Source organism: Opisthocomus hoazin, chromosome 11 (assembly GCF_030867145.1).
Source record: "Opisthocomus hoazin isolate bOpiHoa1 chromosome 11, bOpiHoa1.hap1, whole genome shotgun sequence".
Classification (NCBI taxonomy): Eukaryota; Metazoa; Chordata; class Aves; order Opisthocomiformes; family Opisthocomidae; genus Opisthocomus; species Opisthocomus hoazin.
This window is the reverse complement of record NC_134424.1, coordinates 19,401,150-19,417,572: the sequence shown is the minus strand read 5'-3', so window position 1 is coordinate 19,417,572 and position 16,423 is coordinate 19,401,150. Positions and strand designations below refer to the sequence as shown.

At 39.7% G+C, this 16,423-nt stretch overlaps 1 protein-coding gene and 1 long non-coding RNA gene across 9 annotated transcripts in view; one reads left to right on the top strand and one right to left on the bottom strand.

Annotated features, from left to right (window-relative positions):
* DOCK3 (dedicator of cytokinesis 3) overlaps positions 1-16,423 on the bottom strand; it is a 225,148-nt gene that overhangs the window by 14,232 nt on the left and 194,493 nt on the right. For all 8 annotated transcript variants that reach the window (XM_075433137.1, XM_075433142.1, XM_075433138.1 and 5 more), the window contains 10 exons: positions 14,538-14,642; positions 10,912-11,053; positions 9,426-9,592; positions 8,787-8,873; positions 8,155-8,334; positions 7,089-7,172; positions 5,688-5,804; positions 4,294-4,415; positions 2,569-2,704; positions 1,926-2,007 (listed from right to left, as the gene is read on the bottom strand). In XM_075433137.1, coding sequence (XP_075289252.1) covers positions 1,926-2,007; positions 2,569-2,704; positions 4,294-4,415; positions 5,688-5,804; positions 7,089-7,172; positions 8,155-8,334; positions 8,787-8,873; positions 9,426-9,592; positions 10,912-11,053; positions 14,538-14,642 — 1,222 coding nt within the window. The remainder of the gene's footprint in view (positions 1-1,925; positions 2,008-2,568; positions 2,705-4,293; positions 4,416-5,687; positions 5,805-7,088; positions 7,173-8,154; positions 8,335-8,786; positions 8,874-9,425; positions 9,593-10,911; positions 11,054-14,537; positions 14,643-16,423) is intronic.
* LOC142362762 (uncharacterized) overlaps positions 1-16,423 on the top strand; it is a 60,751-nt gene that overhangs the window by 19,738 nt on the left and 24,590 nt on the right. The gene's annotated exons all lie outside the window — the stretch shown is intronic.

The following is a 16,423-nucleotide window of genomic DNA, read 5'->3' as shown; positions in this document are numbered from 1 at the left end:
ATAGAGGTGCATTGGCAGAGCTGCACATGTAATGTTTGTGAAGTACCTTGCTCTGGCCAATGATACTGGTCTCAAATTTTCACAAGCATCAAATTCACCCAATTAAAAAACAAAGCAAAAGGAAAAATCACCAAGGAGGTAAACAAAGCTGTATTACCACAGTGGAACTCAAGTGTAAGGGCTTTTTCTCATTACAAACAACTCCATTCCAGACAGCGGTGGTGTAATAACCAGAATACTGACTTGCACACTGTGAGACGGAGAGAGAATCTGGGACTTTACTAGAAGTGAAATCCCATAATCAGTGGATAACGTCTGAATGCTGTGCTCACCTAACTTAAAAGTGAACATCACTAGCAGAGAAGAAATGTTGTGTCATAGGCTAGCAAAACATGTTACTGAGAGTGAAGAATAGATATATATATAAAAAAGTATTTTTCCAAAATTATTCTTTTATTGTTTCCTCATTTGTGGTCTTTTACACTGCTTAGTTCTCGTCTCTGGGAGGTGCTGTTGGCTCATCCCTCAGCACCATACCCTGTGTAGCGTTCATCACTTTGGTTCCTAAGCAACAGCAAAGAATACAGTACAGGGGGAAGCTGGCGATGCTGTGAAGTCATCAAGCTCAGAAAGACTGGCACAGCCTGTCACTGTGAGCACTGCACTTTTAAAGAGGAAAATAGCCTGAAACACTATGAGCACCAAAACCCCTCAGATCCTCCAGAAGATTCAGACCTCGCATGCCAGTTGAGGCACATCCATTTAAGGATGTCTTCCTGACATGACAGCCCTGTACTCGGTCACATCTTCCCTTTCCTGTGACGCCAGTTTCATCTGGTTACTTTACTATTTGAATTATAATTATTTTCCTTCCAGCCCTTCGTAATTAGTGAAGCTATTTGCCTTTATTTGCAGATGTCCACTTCTCACCTTCTTACGCCATCTGATCCTTCAATTAAATCACTTTGATGTAACAACAGCCAGCCAGTTAAGATTTTACTGCAAGATTGAGCAAAAAAAACCCCAAGCTGGCCCGCGAGAAAGGGCCCTTCTCTGTATTCTCTGTCCATAAGGAGACATACAGCTCCCCTGTATGGGAAAAAGGGGTAAGATTTAAGTATCAGCTTCTATCTCTCACTGTATCCTGGATACCTTCTTCAGTCGCCTGTGAAAAGAGGTTTAGAAATTTGTGAACCTGCAACTGAGAATCCAAAATGAGAGGGGAAAAAAAACTTGAATAGAAGTTACCAAAGTCAGGAGATTGCATAGAGTGGTTTTGCTTCAGCTCTGAGGCTGGGGAAGAAAATCATTAGCCGTATCAAGACCAGCTACTGTAACAGCAAAGGCAATACAAGTACCCCTACAGTCTGTTTTTACGTTTTTCCTTTCTTCAAGAATTTCCCAGCAGGGAAGCCGTTCTTTAACTCCAGTACTTAAAATTCATATCTTTCAGCATTCATCATATACATATGCTTTTGTGTACACACATTTCTGCTAAATTGCCTCAGGTTCTTTTTTGTGCCATAATTTCATTAAATGTGTAAAATGATTTTTTTTTTTTGCCTTTGTCTTCATGATCTGTCTCTTTTAAGTACTGTACTAAAGACTGTTCTTGTTTTCCTCTAGATTGCCTGCCACAGTTTTGTGGCGGAACAATGGAAATCATTATGAAATTCAACTGCCTGAAACCAGCATGCATTAGAGATACATTCCAAACACTGCTGAAAAAAATGATTAAATCCATTTCTGGAGAAAGAAAAACATTTTTTAAGAAATAATTTTTGAAGAGGCATTTGCAGCTCCAAACGAGAAACAGTGGTATATTTCAGTGTAAGTGGTCTTTCACCCAGAAGTCGACAAGGTTGCCAGGTTTAGGAGAGCCTGCAGGTCCAGTTTACCCTTCACTGGGGTCCGGCCGTTCTTACCTCGAGCGCTGGAAGGGGCAGAGTTAATCATCTGGGACGGTGCCGAGTGAGTAGAGCTCAGGCTTGAGGTGGAAGGGCTAGCCTGGGACGAGGATAAAACAGAGACGTTGGTGACTGAGCCTTGGTACCTGGAGTTAGGGTAAACAAGCTGCAGGAGGCAGAGAAATTGTCAAGAGAGGACTGAGTGGTTCAGTGTGTTAGATATTTACCTGTCTCCGATCACCCAGTGCAGCCTCTGTCTAGGAAACAGCTTCAGTGCAGGCCACTACCAATCTGCACTCAGGACCACGGAACTCATTTTACCCTCCCACAAACCAACAGCAATACTAACTGTGTATGTTGAGCAGGTGAGATAAATAACATGCCAACTAAAATCTCACTTTCCAAAAGGAATGCTGTGATCTTGGACCACAGTAGCAACTTTCACTGTACAAATACAGATTTCTTCCCAAAGTAAACCTAGCTGAATTACTCCGTCATCGTTCTTGAACAATGTTAGATTCTTATTCCGTTCTTTGAGAAAAGCATCACAGGACAGATCCCAGCATGTGTATAGGTAAAGCGTACTGCTCCTAGGCATAACCCTCCAGAGCACGTTCAGCGCTGTGTCTAACACCCGCTCCTGGCTGTGCTGGAGCTGTACCTGCATGTGGTACATATCCTCAGCCGCCTCCCCCACAGAACTGTCTGTAAGGATGACCAGGTTCCCTGTTTCGCTGGAGGTGTGGGACGACAGAGAGGATGATGAGTGTCGGACTGAACCAAGCAAGTTCAGTGGGCTGGAATAAAAAGAGAGACAGAACAAGGGCATCATTATGTTTTGGACCTGCATTTTAATTTGTGAAGTCTGATTTTTTCCAAGCCAATAAGTACCTGCAGTTACCTACTGCTTTAGGTCACCTCTTTTGAGTGCCAAACACTTTTGAAAAATCAGGCTGAATAAGCCTAAACAAGTCCATAAATGTGAGTAAATATGAAGGAAGAAACAGTAAGACTACATTTAAGACAACACAGTACATAGGATGTAGAATTTCAGAATCTAAAACCAGGTTAACATTATGTCATGATGCTGGGTGCATATTTGTTTTGTTTATAACAGAACATTCTGAAATCACTCTCATTTTTAATGCTGATGTATGATGAGTGGGAGCAGCTTAAAAAAAAGATTCCAAAGGAAGCCAAACACAAGACACAAAGGTCAAAATACAGTTTTCCTTATTGCATCTGTTGGACCTCAGCATTACCATTGAAGGCAACTTTGTAGCTGACAATAAATTAATATAGCCCAGCTGGTGTGCAGGCTGCACTCTGATGTCATTCATGAAATTATTTTTTTTCCTCGTCACTCTGAATCACATACACAAGTACGCATTTTGTACCCTGTAGAATCTCCCTGGTTTGCCCTAAGAACTGAGAATGGCTTTACAAAGTGAGGAGGTTTGAGGAAAAAAAATTTATCACCCAGACACTATCAACTGCCAAGCCACTAAAGTAGTATAAGAGCTACTAAAATTTAACAGTAAAAAGATTGTCACCATCCTGGATTCATGTACTAAAGACCAAGTTTCTGCAGCTTTTCATGCCAGGCTTTAAAAACAGCTAAGCTATGTAGACCCACCAAGACAAATAAACAGGGAAGAACAATTCTTACCTTCCGTGACATTGCTGTCACTGTTTTTCGTACTGGCACAGATACGTACATTTTCAAATAAGCAATTTTGGCTGGATACAAAATCACTGTTTTGCCTTGAAAATCCCAATTTTTAGCCTCAATCATTATCTCACTTTTTATAGATGGGTATTCAGCTTGAATAAGGATCCACATTTTCAGATGTTTCTGCGAAGGCTGAGCCATTTTTTGGTATTCTGATCAGAACACCTTGGCAGCCTTTCTTGTATTTGGGTTCCGATTTGATCAGAATTATAAAAAACAATGACATGAACATTTTTTATCCTTAAAAATGGGTACATACAGAGTTGGGTTCTAAAACAAGCGATAAAACTTTCCTTTTATGGTAGATAAGGACCCATTTATTTGCTGTTTGCATAACAGAAGTTGTAACCTCCGAAGTCAGAGTGAATCTGAAGATCGGAGTGGCAGATGTACATTCCTGCCTCTAGAGTAAGTAAAGGGATGGAGTAACACCTGGAGGTGTTTAGCGTTTGCTGCAAATTGGATTTCTCAACTTTTTGATTCCAATCCTCAATCAAACTTTAATAATTAGCACTGACTGAAGACAAAAGGCACTTCTGCCAAAACTCCTCCTGCTCCTCCTGCAGTACTGTTAACCACTTCCTAGGTCCTTGAACCTCAATGCAGCTGTGTGCAGAGATCCTAGATACATCAGTAGAAAAAACAATGGGGTACCTGTGTCGATGCACCAGCTTTATGCTCTCTGGGCTCATAGGTCCATGCGAAACCAGAACGTTGCTGCGTGGTGTACTCGCACCAGAACAGGCCGGACTCAGCTTATCCAAACCAGGTAGCTCCTGCAAAGGAAACATACTTCAGCTAAGTTGGTCATGGAAAATTACAAGTTTTCTTCTGTGGAAAACCGTGATCTGTTTCCGTGTTCTTTACAGTTATCTTCAGTTATCCTGTGTTTCCACAGGATAAAGAGCTTCAGTGCTTTACAACCCTATTCTCCGTTTATTTCCAAAGTCACTTTTTTCTAGCCACTTTTTCAGGAATTTGGGAGGAAAATCGAGGCATAGTGTGGCCCAAATGACAGCCACCTACATGTTTCAAAAAAGAAATGTTGACTAAAAAATACAGATCTTGTCCAAACTCTCAAGAATGGTAGTGAACTCAGACTTGCAACTGTGACGTGTACAGATCTCATCTGTTTTGAAAGAGAACGACTGTATTTTAAAATTCTGGTGCTGTTATTTCTGGCCATCCTTGCATAGCGTTCACTCCTAAGAATGGAGGAAAAAGCCTTCAAGTTAGAACCTACTTTAGAAAATACGTACTCCAGGGTGGAAAGTGCTAACACACATATTTCAAATAATACTTCTCCATTATACAAAGATATCCTTTAGTTGTGATAATGTTCAAGATAGTGTCTATGTATCCATAAAGATTTCACTATACCGCGAAGAGGAGAATGCACTGTAAGTTTCTGAGACCCATCTGGCAAAGAGGTCTTAAGTACAGTTGTCATGGAATACTAATGTACAGGAAAGCACACATAGAAGGAAAGGTGTCATTCACAGAGGATGATATTTGTACTTCTGATGTATAAGGGGTGGTGTGAACCATGCTCTGGAGACAGTTCCATTGGCTGTGTTGGAACTATAGACCCATAATAGCGTATATCCTGATCAGTAGGAATTTCTGTTGCTGCCTGTATAAAAACACTTCTGGAGGGCCTGATCCATGTCATGCTATTCCAAATTGCAGCAGTTCTTTTGAAAAGCTCAGCACCTAATGTTGTCTGTTAATTTTTATTCCTCTGTTTTACATCATTTTATGCTATGCAATGGACAGTAACTGAGAATTAAGCTTTACAATAGTTTTGTGATACAATAAAGAACATACAAATATGAAAAATTCTAGTTTAAGTTAAAGGCTAAATCAACAGATTTACTAGGACTTCCTTCTTGCAGAAAAAAACCAAGAATTCTTTTGATAATTTGGCTATCCAGTAGGTTCAAACAATGCCGTATCAGCCCAGTTCTTTTGTGAACCTTACTGCAACTGATAGAAGTTTAATCATAACTCTGAATGATTAAAAATGGGAAAAATTACTATCGGCCTACATGGTACAGACTGGATCGCATCATCTGGAACTGGTCTATCAGTTTCTTATGCAGAGGACGCATTTCTGGGTGTACAAATTTCTCATGGACTGCCAGTCCCACTCCTAGGACATGTACCTGTTAAAAAGAAAACATAACATCACAAAGCCAGATGAATCGTGTCTGAGAGAACACAAGCCTGTCCCACAGTTCTGTCAATGTGCAAGCAAGAACGTAAAATACACCACTGTTCATTTACAAGGCTGCTGCTAATTAAGCAAGCCTAGGAGACCTGGCAAGTTCACATTACTTCAACAAGTACTTTAAGTGTGCGACGAGTACATTTATGTCACGTTTGATTACTTTTGTTAAGAGCTAACTGTAAAAAATTACCAGATTGATTCTCTCTCCAGAGTGAAGAGCATTAGGTCCTCACACAGATAATTCACTGTGACAAAGAAAATTCCTTCCACCCAGTGTCAGAGAAGGGGTCAAAGTTGCCACCAGAGATTTCTACAAGGAGTTTGTGATAACTGAGCTGAACAGTGGCAGTGTGGCATGCATAGTCACTCCTTTGGTTGCTCATTTAATTTTAAAGGTCACTTTTTCAAAGGTCAAACATACAATATTAGTGATTGAATGAGATTATATAAGCTCTCAGAGGAAAGAAAATAGTAATGATAGCAGGCTTAAGATGTATATAATTCCCTACACGATCCAAAATCTGTACAAACAATAACTAATTAATCTTCTGACATCCTCTGGAGGATTGAATGGAGATAAGCATTATCTTTATTTTACAGATGGGAAATCTGAAATGCAGTTAAGTGATCTGTTGAAGAAACAGGCCTAGCAGCTGTATTGAGACTTGGACACGTCATTTAATGGGGTGTATCTTGCCAAACTTTCAGTTAAGAGGGATGTGATTTTCTGATTTCGCACCCATCAAAGCATCCAGCTAGCTTTATCTACAAAGATGTTTCATGGAGATGCTAAGGAAGAATAAAACTGTAGATAATATAAATAAGCATTAAGTTTTCCTATGTAGCTCTGCCAGTTTAGTCTCAAGCCTGACTTGGCCTCTCCCAACTCTGATTATCTCTGAAATTTACTGCGAAGACATAATTCAAAATGCCAAAAACGAATGACTGGCTTGAAATGTGGCAAGATGGCTCTTGGATAATAAATGGGGACAACAGCAATTAATGTACTTTCAGCTGAGCTTCACCTCACATCCCAAGGTGAACGGCTTGTTCAGAAACACCTCGGCCATCTCCCCTCTTTTTTGTTTGTATGTACTTTATATCTCCTGTACCAAAATTCTTTGTTCCTGAATGAATCAGTTGGGTCTGATTCGTTTAGACTGACTGCTGATGAATCCAGACACTGTAGGAATGTTCTTTTGGATCTGAAAACCGGTACCTGTTCCTGCATGAGTTCCTTGAGCTGTGTGATCTTCTCTGCGTCTCCAGGGTGCTTTGTGATATAATCTTTATCAAAAAAAGCCTGTAGGGGGAAAAAAAAAAAGTGCCTTCTGCTTACTGAAAGATATTTCATCATAACTTGGTGTCAAAGGATGAGAGGAAAAGTTCCAAAAATCTTAGGAAAACTAAATATATTAAGCTAACAGCAGTAGCTCAATTTTATCGCTTTTAGCACTCTGGGATCCAGGTAAAGCTACAGTAGTTTCAGCAACCTTGATGATTCTGATCATGAATCTGACCAAGTTTCCCCATGTAACAGGGATGAGCAATGCCACTAAGTCCTGTATCATCTTGTTACTCCAATGTTATATAGTTTCCTTCACATAACTGCCTAAAGTTAAAGGAATTGAGTAAAGTGGTAACTAATGTACAGCATGAGGAGTATTCTCTTCATGGCTCTGTAGCGAAGATGTGTCCCACACCCTTTGACCGCTGCTGCCATTGTTCAGTATTTCACCCTAGACTTACCTTTTGCAATGCAGACTAAGTAAACAGCTTACCAAAGATGATGCCAGGTAACATACTGCATGTACAATCATTTTAGGGTTACAGCGAGTCTGAAATTAGGCTAACAAAGATACTGGTTGCGTAGCACGAATTAGCAGGTTTTCCTGATTACAGGCCCAATCAGTCTCAATTACCAGAAGTCCCACTGCCTCTACTGCAAAATGTATTTATAATGTAAGCAGTAAAAAAAAAAACCCTGCTTCACTCTTTTACCTGCCAAGTCAGGATTTCCAGCTAAGCCAAGTTTCATTCTTGAGAAACCCCACTGTCACCTGTACCTACTTCAGTGTGATATCCCAGCTCCACCTCTGGATCCTCCTGTTGACATGCGGCTATGCAAGCACTGATGCAGAGTAACCAAGTAGGGGGTTTAACCTCATATTTAGATAATGTGCGTGAAAATGTCTTGTCTTATTAAGTCATACTCTCTTTGAAACAGAAATGGAAATAAAACTGAAAAAATATGATACTGAATTCAGAAGCAGAGCCTGGCTTACCTCCTGGTATCGTGCAATTCCCCCATTAACAGCTGCGTCAATCACTCCATTCAGACACATGCTGAGAAGATTAATGTTACCATGCATTTGTTTATGCTGGTACTGGCTTATCAGTGTCCTCAGCTCCTGGTTTTTGTTCTCAACCACTTGAATGGCATTTTCCAAAGGACTGACTTCAACCTCAAAGGCAATAAAATATACTTTAATTCCGTGGACACATCACTGAGATTTATTATCTTCCTTGTAATGAAATGATACTCTAGGATTGTTCAGTGATCTCACTTACTTTTTACTGCTTTGCAGAAAATTAGCTATGTTAACAAACTTTACTGTTGGCAATGCTGTATTTCAGGTCACTGAGTTGTGATAACTTCTTTCTGTACACTGAAGACATGGACTATTCCATCTTTTTGGCACTGTCTCCATTACACTGTCGTGTTCCCTCACAGAATTCCCCTGGTTATATTCAGCAATTACTTAGACTAAGTGGTGGAAAAACAACATACTTAATCATTGGTAAACTTCATCATTTTAAACTGCAAGATTTCAGCCAAAGGAGTTTTAAGTTGCCTATCCTGTGTCCTCAGTAACTCATCATTTCACACCCCAATTACAGGAACTATGAACATTACCAGTTCTCTTCTCTCCACTTCAAACCAACGAGAGATCCCAGGCAAACTGTGAGTCAAGGTCAGAGTGGTACGTTCAATCCACAAGCTCTGCAAAGAGTAATTGAGGATGTGAGGTACACAGTGAAATCACAATCACAACATCTGTACTCTTACTATAGGTGCTAAGGGCATAAAGTTCTAACAAGAACATATTAACCTCCTGAGCATTAACTTACTTTGCAGAATGTCATGCTGGAAGTCACCTGAACAACAAGACCAGAATTCAGTATGCTCTAAGGCAACACCTTCAACATTTCCATTAATTGTTAAAGGTTGACCACCAATTCTGTCATGGGAACCACGAAGACATTATGGAAAAATGTGGCAGTAAGAAAAAAATTCCAGTCAAACAAAAAAACCTCATCCTTGCTTCGAAACACATTTCTCCTGGCACTAAAATAACTCACCTTTAAACTGGACAATGCTTTAATCAAGTCAGGTGTGTAACCATCGGACTCAACAGCTACTTGTTATTTGAGTTACTACAGTATCTGGCCATCAAAACAGGATTACGTGAAAGGCTATATCAGCATAAAATAATAAGACAGTATTCGCCTTGAGGATATTAACACTTAAACACTCCTTATTCACTATTTCTACCTTAAATTCATTCTCTTTGTCCTTTGGGCCTTTGTGGAAAGGCCTGTCGTAGCGGAATTTCCGGATGTTGTTGACTCGGTAAAAGCTCTTTATGCGATCAGGGACACGGTCCATTTGCAACACATCTATATTGTCTGGGATGGGAGTCACTGCATAGATCTGTAGATCTGTAGATTATGTAGTTAAAGAAAGCCACAGGACATTGAACAGGAAAGCTATCTCTGCTGTGGAAATAAACAGGATGGTGAATTCAGAAAGGCATGCTCCTCTGTTTTCCAACACTGTTCTTTTGCCAGTGAAACAGCAGGAGACTCAACTAGAACTACTAGGAGAGTCTATGGAGTTATAGTACCTCACAGCCGGATTAACCAAAGAGGAAGATACCTGAGGATGCAGAGAGTATGTAGTGAGACATCCAAAATATCTACAGCAGGCAAAATACCCAGTTCCTATTTTAATTAGAGCTAGGTGCCTCATTTGTGCAGGCACTTTAGTAGATCTTGACGTATTTAGGTACCTAAATACCTAATATTTATCTTCGATAAATTTCCTCTTAAGATACTTCAGTTTTGTCTACAAACCAAAGTTGTCCTAATTTCATGAATTTACAGTTCAGTTTCATTAAACTGGTTTAACCTCAGTGTTACAGACAGGATCTCTGCAAGCGTAAACCAACCAACCAAAATACACATACAAACAAGCTCTGTCTATGGAAGTATCCACGTTATATAGCAAAGGAGAGGGAAAAGCACCTGTTATGAAGACAAGTGGGAAACACCAACCAATTTCGGGAGATGTCACTTGCTGACAACGTCCTTATGGTTAAAGCCCTGCGCAGTATCCTTGTGGTTGTCACACAAGCTGAACATTGGTGTTCTCATGATTAAAATCTTCAAAAGTCTGTGCAGACGTATTAAATGTTCTGTGGCTCAGTCCTTAAATGTACATGGCAGTGGACTGGTTGCGTTAAATCACAGTCCAGATTACCAGTGGGAAGAAGGAGATTCAAAGCCTTAGGTATAAAAGAGTTCAGCAGTTTAAAGAAAGGGAGACCACAAAAAAATAATAACGATGTGAAAAATAAACACAATGGAAAATAACACTTTGAAATTAATATCTATTCCCAACAAAATGTTCTCGAAGAGACGGTATCGGGGATACTTCTAATGACAGAAAATGTGCTTTATGGCAACTCTGTTGGTACAGGTTAAAACACAGATGTGACCAAGGACAGCTATTTCCCTTACACACTGAATACCACCTGCATTACTCCCTGAATAAAAAGTGACAGTTCTCTCCAGCAATACATAGTGCCATGAACCAGTTAACGTCTGCTGTAGACAGGCGCGTGGTTCTGTCCATATCCAGTTCTACCCAAGACACTTAGGAACTGAGGTATCCAAGTAGATGACCTTTTTGATACCTTCCTCCTCTGTCCTCTACCACCATTACTCTAACCACAGTTTGCCCTTTTGCTGAAGGATACACTGGGCATCACACTGCAGTATGGAGTCATCTGGGTGGTTTGGGTGCTGCATTGCAATGGCTTGTGGGAACTCACTCAGCATCCTCTGCTGGAAGGCTTCCAGCCTCTCATAGTCGTGGCCCCGACATACGTATTCTTTGTTCTGCAAGAAGTACAGGCATAGATTAGTCTCCTTAAAAGTAAGTTAAATTTTATGGGCTTTTATCTCACTTCAAATTTTACTGCTTCAAAGCCAAAGGTAAATGACAATGTCCATATGCTAATGTGAGAGTGAAATGTGCATTTAACACAGCAGATATATTTTATTCCTTCGTTTTTCTGTACAATGTATTTCATCAAGAAGTGATGAATAACTAGACTATTCCACTGATCTCTCAACAGAAAGATGCCTCTGATCCATATGTACGTAGCATTTGGTCCTACTGTCTTTTTCCATTTGCTTTTCAAACAACTGACAAGGGACTATTTTTTAATTGGACTATACTGAAATGTATCAGCCTAAACTTCAGGCTAAGTCACCAGCTCGGCTGTTCACTGGGAAAGCTGCTGTAAAATACAGTTTACACCAGATGGATAGAAGTCCTGAGGATTTCACAGAACAGAGGGAGATATGTGTTTATCAGTTTAGCAGTTATCCTTAGAAGTCATAACAAACTGTTCACAAAAATTACTGTTTAATCATTGTTGTATTGTCATAGCCATACAGTCCACCTCTGATCATGCTGAACAATACATCCTCAGGAACTCCCCTGTCTATAGTGGAGTAATATGGAAAAGCCTTCCCAAGAATTCTCAGTGGCTACTTTGCAAATTCCCCTTCAGCCCTAAAAGCACTTTCCTCTTGATGAACAGAATTATGTTTCTGCCACTAATGGAAGGCTTGTGTTTAGATATGCCTTTTGAGGCACGAACCACTTGTGCAGAGTTCTTGGATGCTTTTTGAGCCATCTCAAACTTTGAACAGCAAGATACAGGATTTCTGAAGTCCTCCGTGTCATACAGATTGTATTCCAGTGTCTCAAGTGCATTGCCACAAACCACAATTTTGATGGGTGTTAATGTCTCCTGAGGCAAGACCAATCAAAGCAGGCAAATTCTCTAAATCCGGCAGTTTTAACTCCCATACACATAACAGTAACTAGAAGTACAGGGAAATTTCTCACTTTCATAAAACAAAGAAAGAATCCAGGCAAAGGAGAACAGTTCCCTGCCTCCTATTTCTTGCATTCAGAAGCTGCAGTATAAGCAGTGATGTTTTGCTCACTGCTCTGGAAAATGGTTCTGGCCGAGCATTTCTCCATCTTGTAGCAAAATGAAAGAAAAAGCAGCAAAACCCGATTATAAAACACGGCCAAGGAGTGCAGTTATCTTTGGCTTTGCATTTCAACATTACGAAACAGAACTTGTCTTCCAGCTGTGACATATGTCACTTTGTATGCATCAGTCACAGCAGCCAATGAACTGGGAGAAAAACTGCATGATGAATCTTGACAGTTCAGTTTGTAATGCCCAAACTTTGCAGCTATTCTTAAATTTGGAGTGAGTCCATGTTTGAAGGTGAATCTCTTTATCGCACAGTATGCATTCTCTTTTTTAGCTTTTGATTGCAGCAATCCAGAAAACTGTAAGCCTATAAATAAAGTCATTGTGATTCTAAAAATAATGCCCTGAAAAACCCTCAAAGCTAAATTTAATAGATTTTTCAGACAGATGCCAACACAAGATCTCAGAACAGCTTGTCAGGCCTTACTTGATCTTCTGGTAGGTGGAAGACATGGACGGTTTTAATTCACTTAATGTAGGAAGGCTAGACATAGATGCAGAAATCTGAGAGACGTGAACAATGACTTTTCTAGACAAAGGGTCTTCAAAATCAAAGATGCAGAAAGAAGTGGTTATTTTCTGTCTTAGGCTATATAGCAATAGAAAAATAAATGAGAAAAGGGCAGAGAGTTATTTGATCACTTTAAATCACTCCCATATCCATTTGAAAATTTTAAATCCATGTAAATCTTTTTCTTCTCTAGAATAGCTGCTTCCAATCTCTTTACAGTGTGATCCATGCTGATGTGATTGCTAATGGGCTTAGTCTGTGCTTTGCAATGTGTGTGCTGTACGGATCATTAGGGAGAGAAAGGAGGAGGATGACTTCTAATGAGATTGCTACATTAGTAATCTGCTATCAGAAGTACTGCTACCAAATATAATTGCAGAATTAACAAGGATTATAATTATGTATGCTCATGTTCGCCTTTAACGTTTCCAGCCAAGTATCCATATTGTTACACCGTTTTGCAAAGAGTAAGTGCTGTGCACTGAAAACTTGTGTAGTGTTAAACACACAGGACGTGCAAGATCCAAGATAAAACTGTAGGATCCATAATACAATAAGATAAGCTAGATTCACTGATATTATTTCAAATGTAGGAACGCTTATGTGCCATAATGACTTTGTTGTCATTCATTTTCTGAAACATCTGTTGTTAGATACAAAAATGGATACTTCTCTGGAGTTCTTCATGAAAGGGTAGCTACCGCTTCATGCTGCAACACTTCTCATTTCCTTGGATTCCTCTGCACATGTGTTCTGCACATAAATTCAAGCTGCTGCATTATGGCACTGTTCAGCTTCACCTTTGAATAACATGAAGCCACCCTTTTTCCACTCGTATTTTCACCTTGATTAATTCCAACTTGCCTTTACTCCCCCCGCCTGTGTTTCCATTAAAAGAATGTAATTAAACATCAAAGTTTAAATCCTAGTTAAAAAAAAAAAAATAGCATCAGAGGGAAATTTAAGAGTGCAATTTTCAAAATGGTACACAGTTTGGCTTTTTGTAGCATCTTACTTTGTAACTCCCGAGTGGTGCCATCTCTTGTCAAACCATTTCTTTAAAGAGAACACAAAATATGCACCTCCAGTCCTTGAAAGCACACTTCAGGTTAGCTTGTCCTGTCAAGCTAGATGGCATCTGCTATCAATTTTCAGACAGTTTGTACAGCAGTTGTCAAATTATATTCCTTCCTGGCTCTGAACTAGCAACAAGACAACGTATGAACAAATATCCACTTTAAGTTTGATTCCTAATTAGTAAAAGAAGATAATTTCACTTTTTAAATGGACTGTAGACCCAGCCAGTCCTGTACACATCAGCAGACAATAAGCTCAAAGTGAGGATGTGTCCAGAGAAGCTGCAAGGCTTTTCTATTGAGGAGAGAGGAAATTTTCACTTGTAGATAGTGTAAGAGAGTCATCAGCCTGTATTGGAATCCTTCTGTCATGTGAGGCTTTTTCAAGCGTGATAATTTGAGATGATGAAAATTAGTTGAGTGATGGCCTAACACTGCTGCAATACAGCATTTCGCTTAATATAGAGGCAATTTGTGCTGCATCTGCGGATTGTCAGAAATACACATAGGCTTGAGTCACATTTCTGATCTCTGTTCCTAAGAACGTTCCCAGTGGACCACATCCTTCAGTTCAGCCAGAAAGCTGTTCCTACTTGTGCAGGCATAAGAAAAATAACCTTAACGGCAGACATCGTACCTCCACGACAAAAAGACAAAGCCCTAACTGCTGCTCTGAGCCCGGTCACTTTGTCATGCTTTGTAAAAGTCTGGCTTACCCGCAGGAAAAAAGGGAATTTCCGACCGTAAAAACCAACTCTGAAAAACTCAGGTTCTAAGCGCTGCTGTTCCATGATGTTATCGTAATAGGTAGCTTCCATTTTCTACGGAGGAAAAAGATAGCTGCTATCAGACCCGTAAAGCTGCACTTAAGACATTAGAATCTCAAGACACGTTTAAATATCACATTACTCTTTTGCCCCCACAATTTTTTATGAAAAGACCAAAATTTTAAAGATAAAAATTATTAATTAAACAGTCCACATGTTGGAACAGAGTGTCGTATCATGCTCATTTTACATTTTTAGAGATGACATACAAAAATTTCTCTGTTGTATCTCATTTTAAATTAAACAGGTTTTGCATGTAATTTTCTTTGCATTGCAGAATTAATGGCAAAGCTGCAATTAAGATCTATGTCGCCTGGCTCACAGTGTCCTGTTCTCTCTTACAGCTCAAAATCTGTAGCACTGTCTGGAAAATTGTATCAATTCAGTTGGGTTTGCCTTAATTGAGTTGAGGGGCATGGAAAAGGATGAAACAAAGTTAAATCTTTCAGCAGCTCTGTGCACCAGTAGGTTTAACATGGAAGAAAAAAGGCGTTTGGAAAAAGTAAAAGGACTTTTCTCTAGCTCTATTTGTTAATTTTGTGGCACTGTGCCAGCATTTGTATCAAGAGCCGGATTTCAAGACCTCTTGCCAAACTGAATCTCAGTTGAAAGTCTCACAGGAATTTCACTATAGCAAAAAGATAGCTTTCTGAAGAGAAGAATCAGTTTGACGTCATTGCTTCCACTGCAGGGAGCCCTAACAGCAGCTTTGGCTCAGAATATTGCATCAAGGTTTTGTTCTCGGTTGCCACACATATTAACTCCCTTTCTAAAATGGAGACGGTCCCAAAGTCATTGCAGGAAGAATAGAGGAATGCACTGAATGATCTGAATGGCAAAGAGAAAACTCTTTGGAGCAGGGAGAAATTCAGGTCAGTTCAGGTCAACACAGATTTAGGGGACTTGAACAGAAAACAGATGAGACACAGGTGAGTGAAAGGACGAGGTGAATGGCTTACACTGATGAGCTGAGCTGCTCTTCACCTGCCAGCTGATTAACTCCTAATAATAAAGAGGCAGTAAGACTCTAATTTACTGCTGTTTTAGGAAAGAAAGCCTTGATGCACAACTTGACTAATCCTTGTTAATTGGTTTGTTAGGTCATCATTCACGATCACTTTACTGATTTAGTATTTCCTGTACACCAGGGTAAATTTTCACACTGCCCTATTTTAGGTGTCCACAATAAACAGGCGCACACCCAAGATGTTCACCTATAAGTACTCTCTTCAGGGCCAATCTGAAGAAAACAGGTTCTTCAGAAGTGCAGTTCCTGCGACCTAGTTAGATGGGTATCTTCAGATGAGAATAAGTTTGACTTTTAAAGAGAATTTAAACCACTGTGTATAAGAATACATCCACATAGCATAAATCTTAAATTTGGACATATGCATGCTACCCAGGGGACAAAAGCAGATGAACTATTTTCACATTCATAAAGCTTTTAAATAACAGCCAGAGCTTTGACTTTTTCTGACTAAAGCACAATGCTGCAAATGTACCCTGATTTAACCACGTGTTTGGTTTTACCAGAGGACCAGATTCCTGTAAATTGACAAGAATGCCATAAACATCTGCCTTCTCCATTCTTTCTGTCTTGTTCCTTTATGTCACCTGAGGCACAAGCTGTCCTTGATACTTTCAGAATGAAAATGAAATATCAATACATCATTAGAAAAAGAGAAAAAAGATATTTTATACAAAAGTATGTATAAATATGCAATTGCAATAGCAAACCCAGCACCTACGTGCGTGCTGTCTCCACATACTCATGG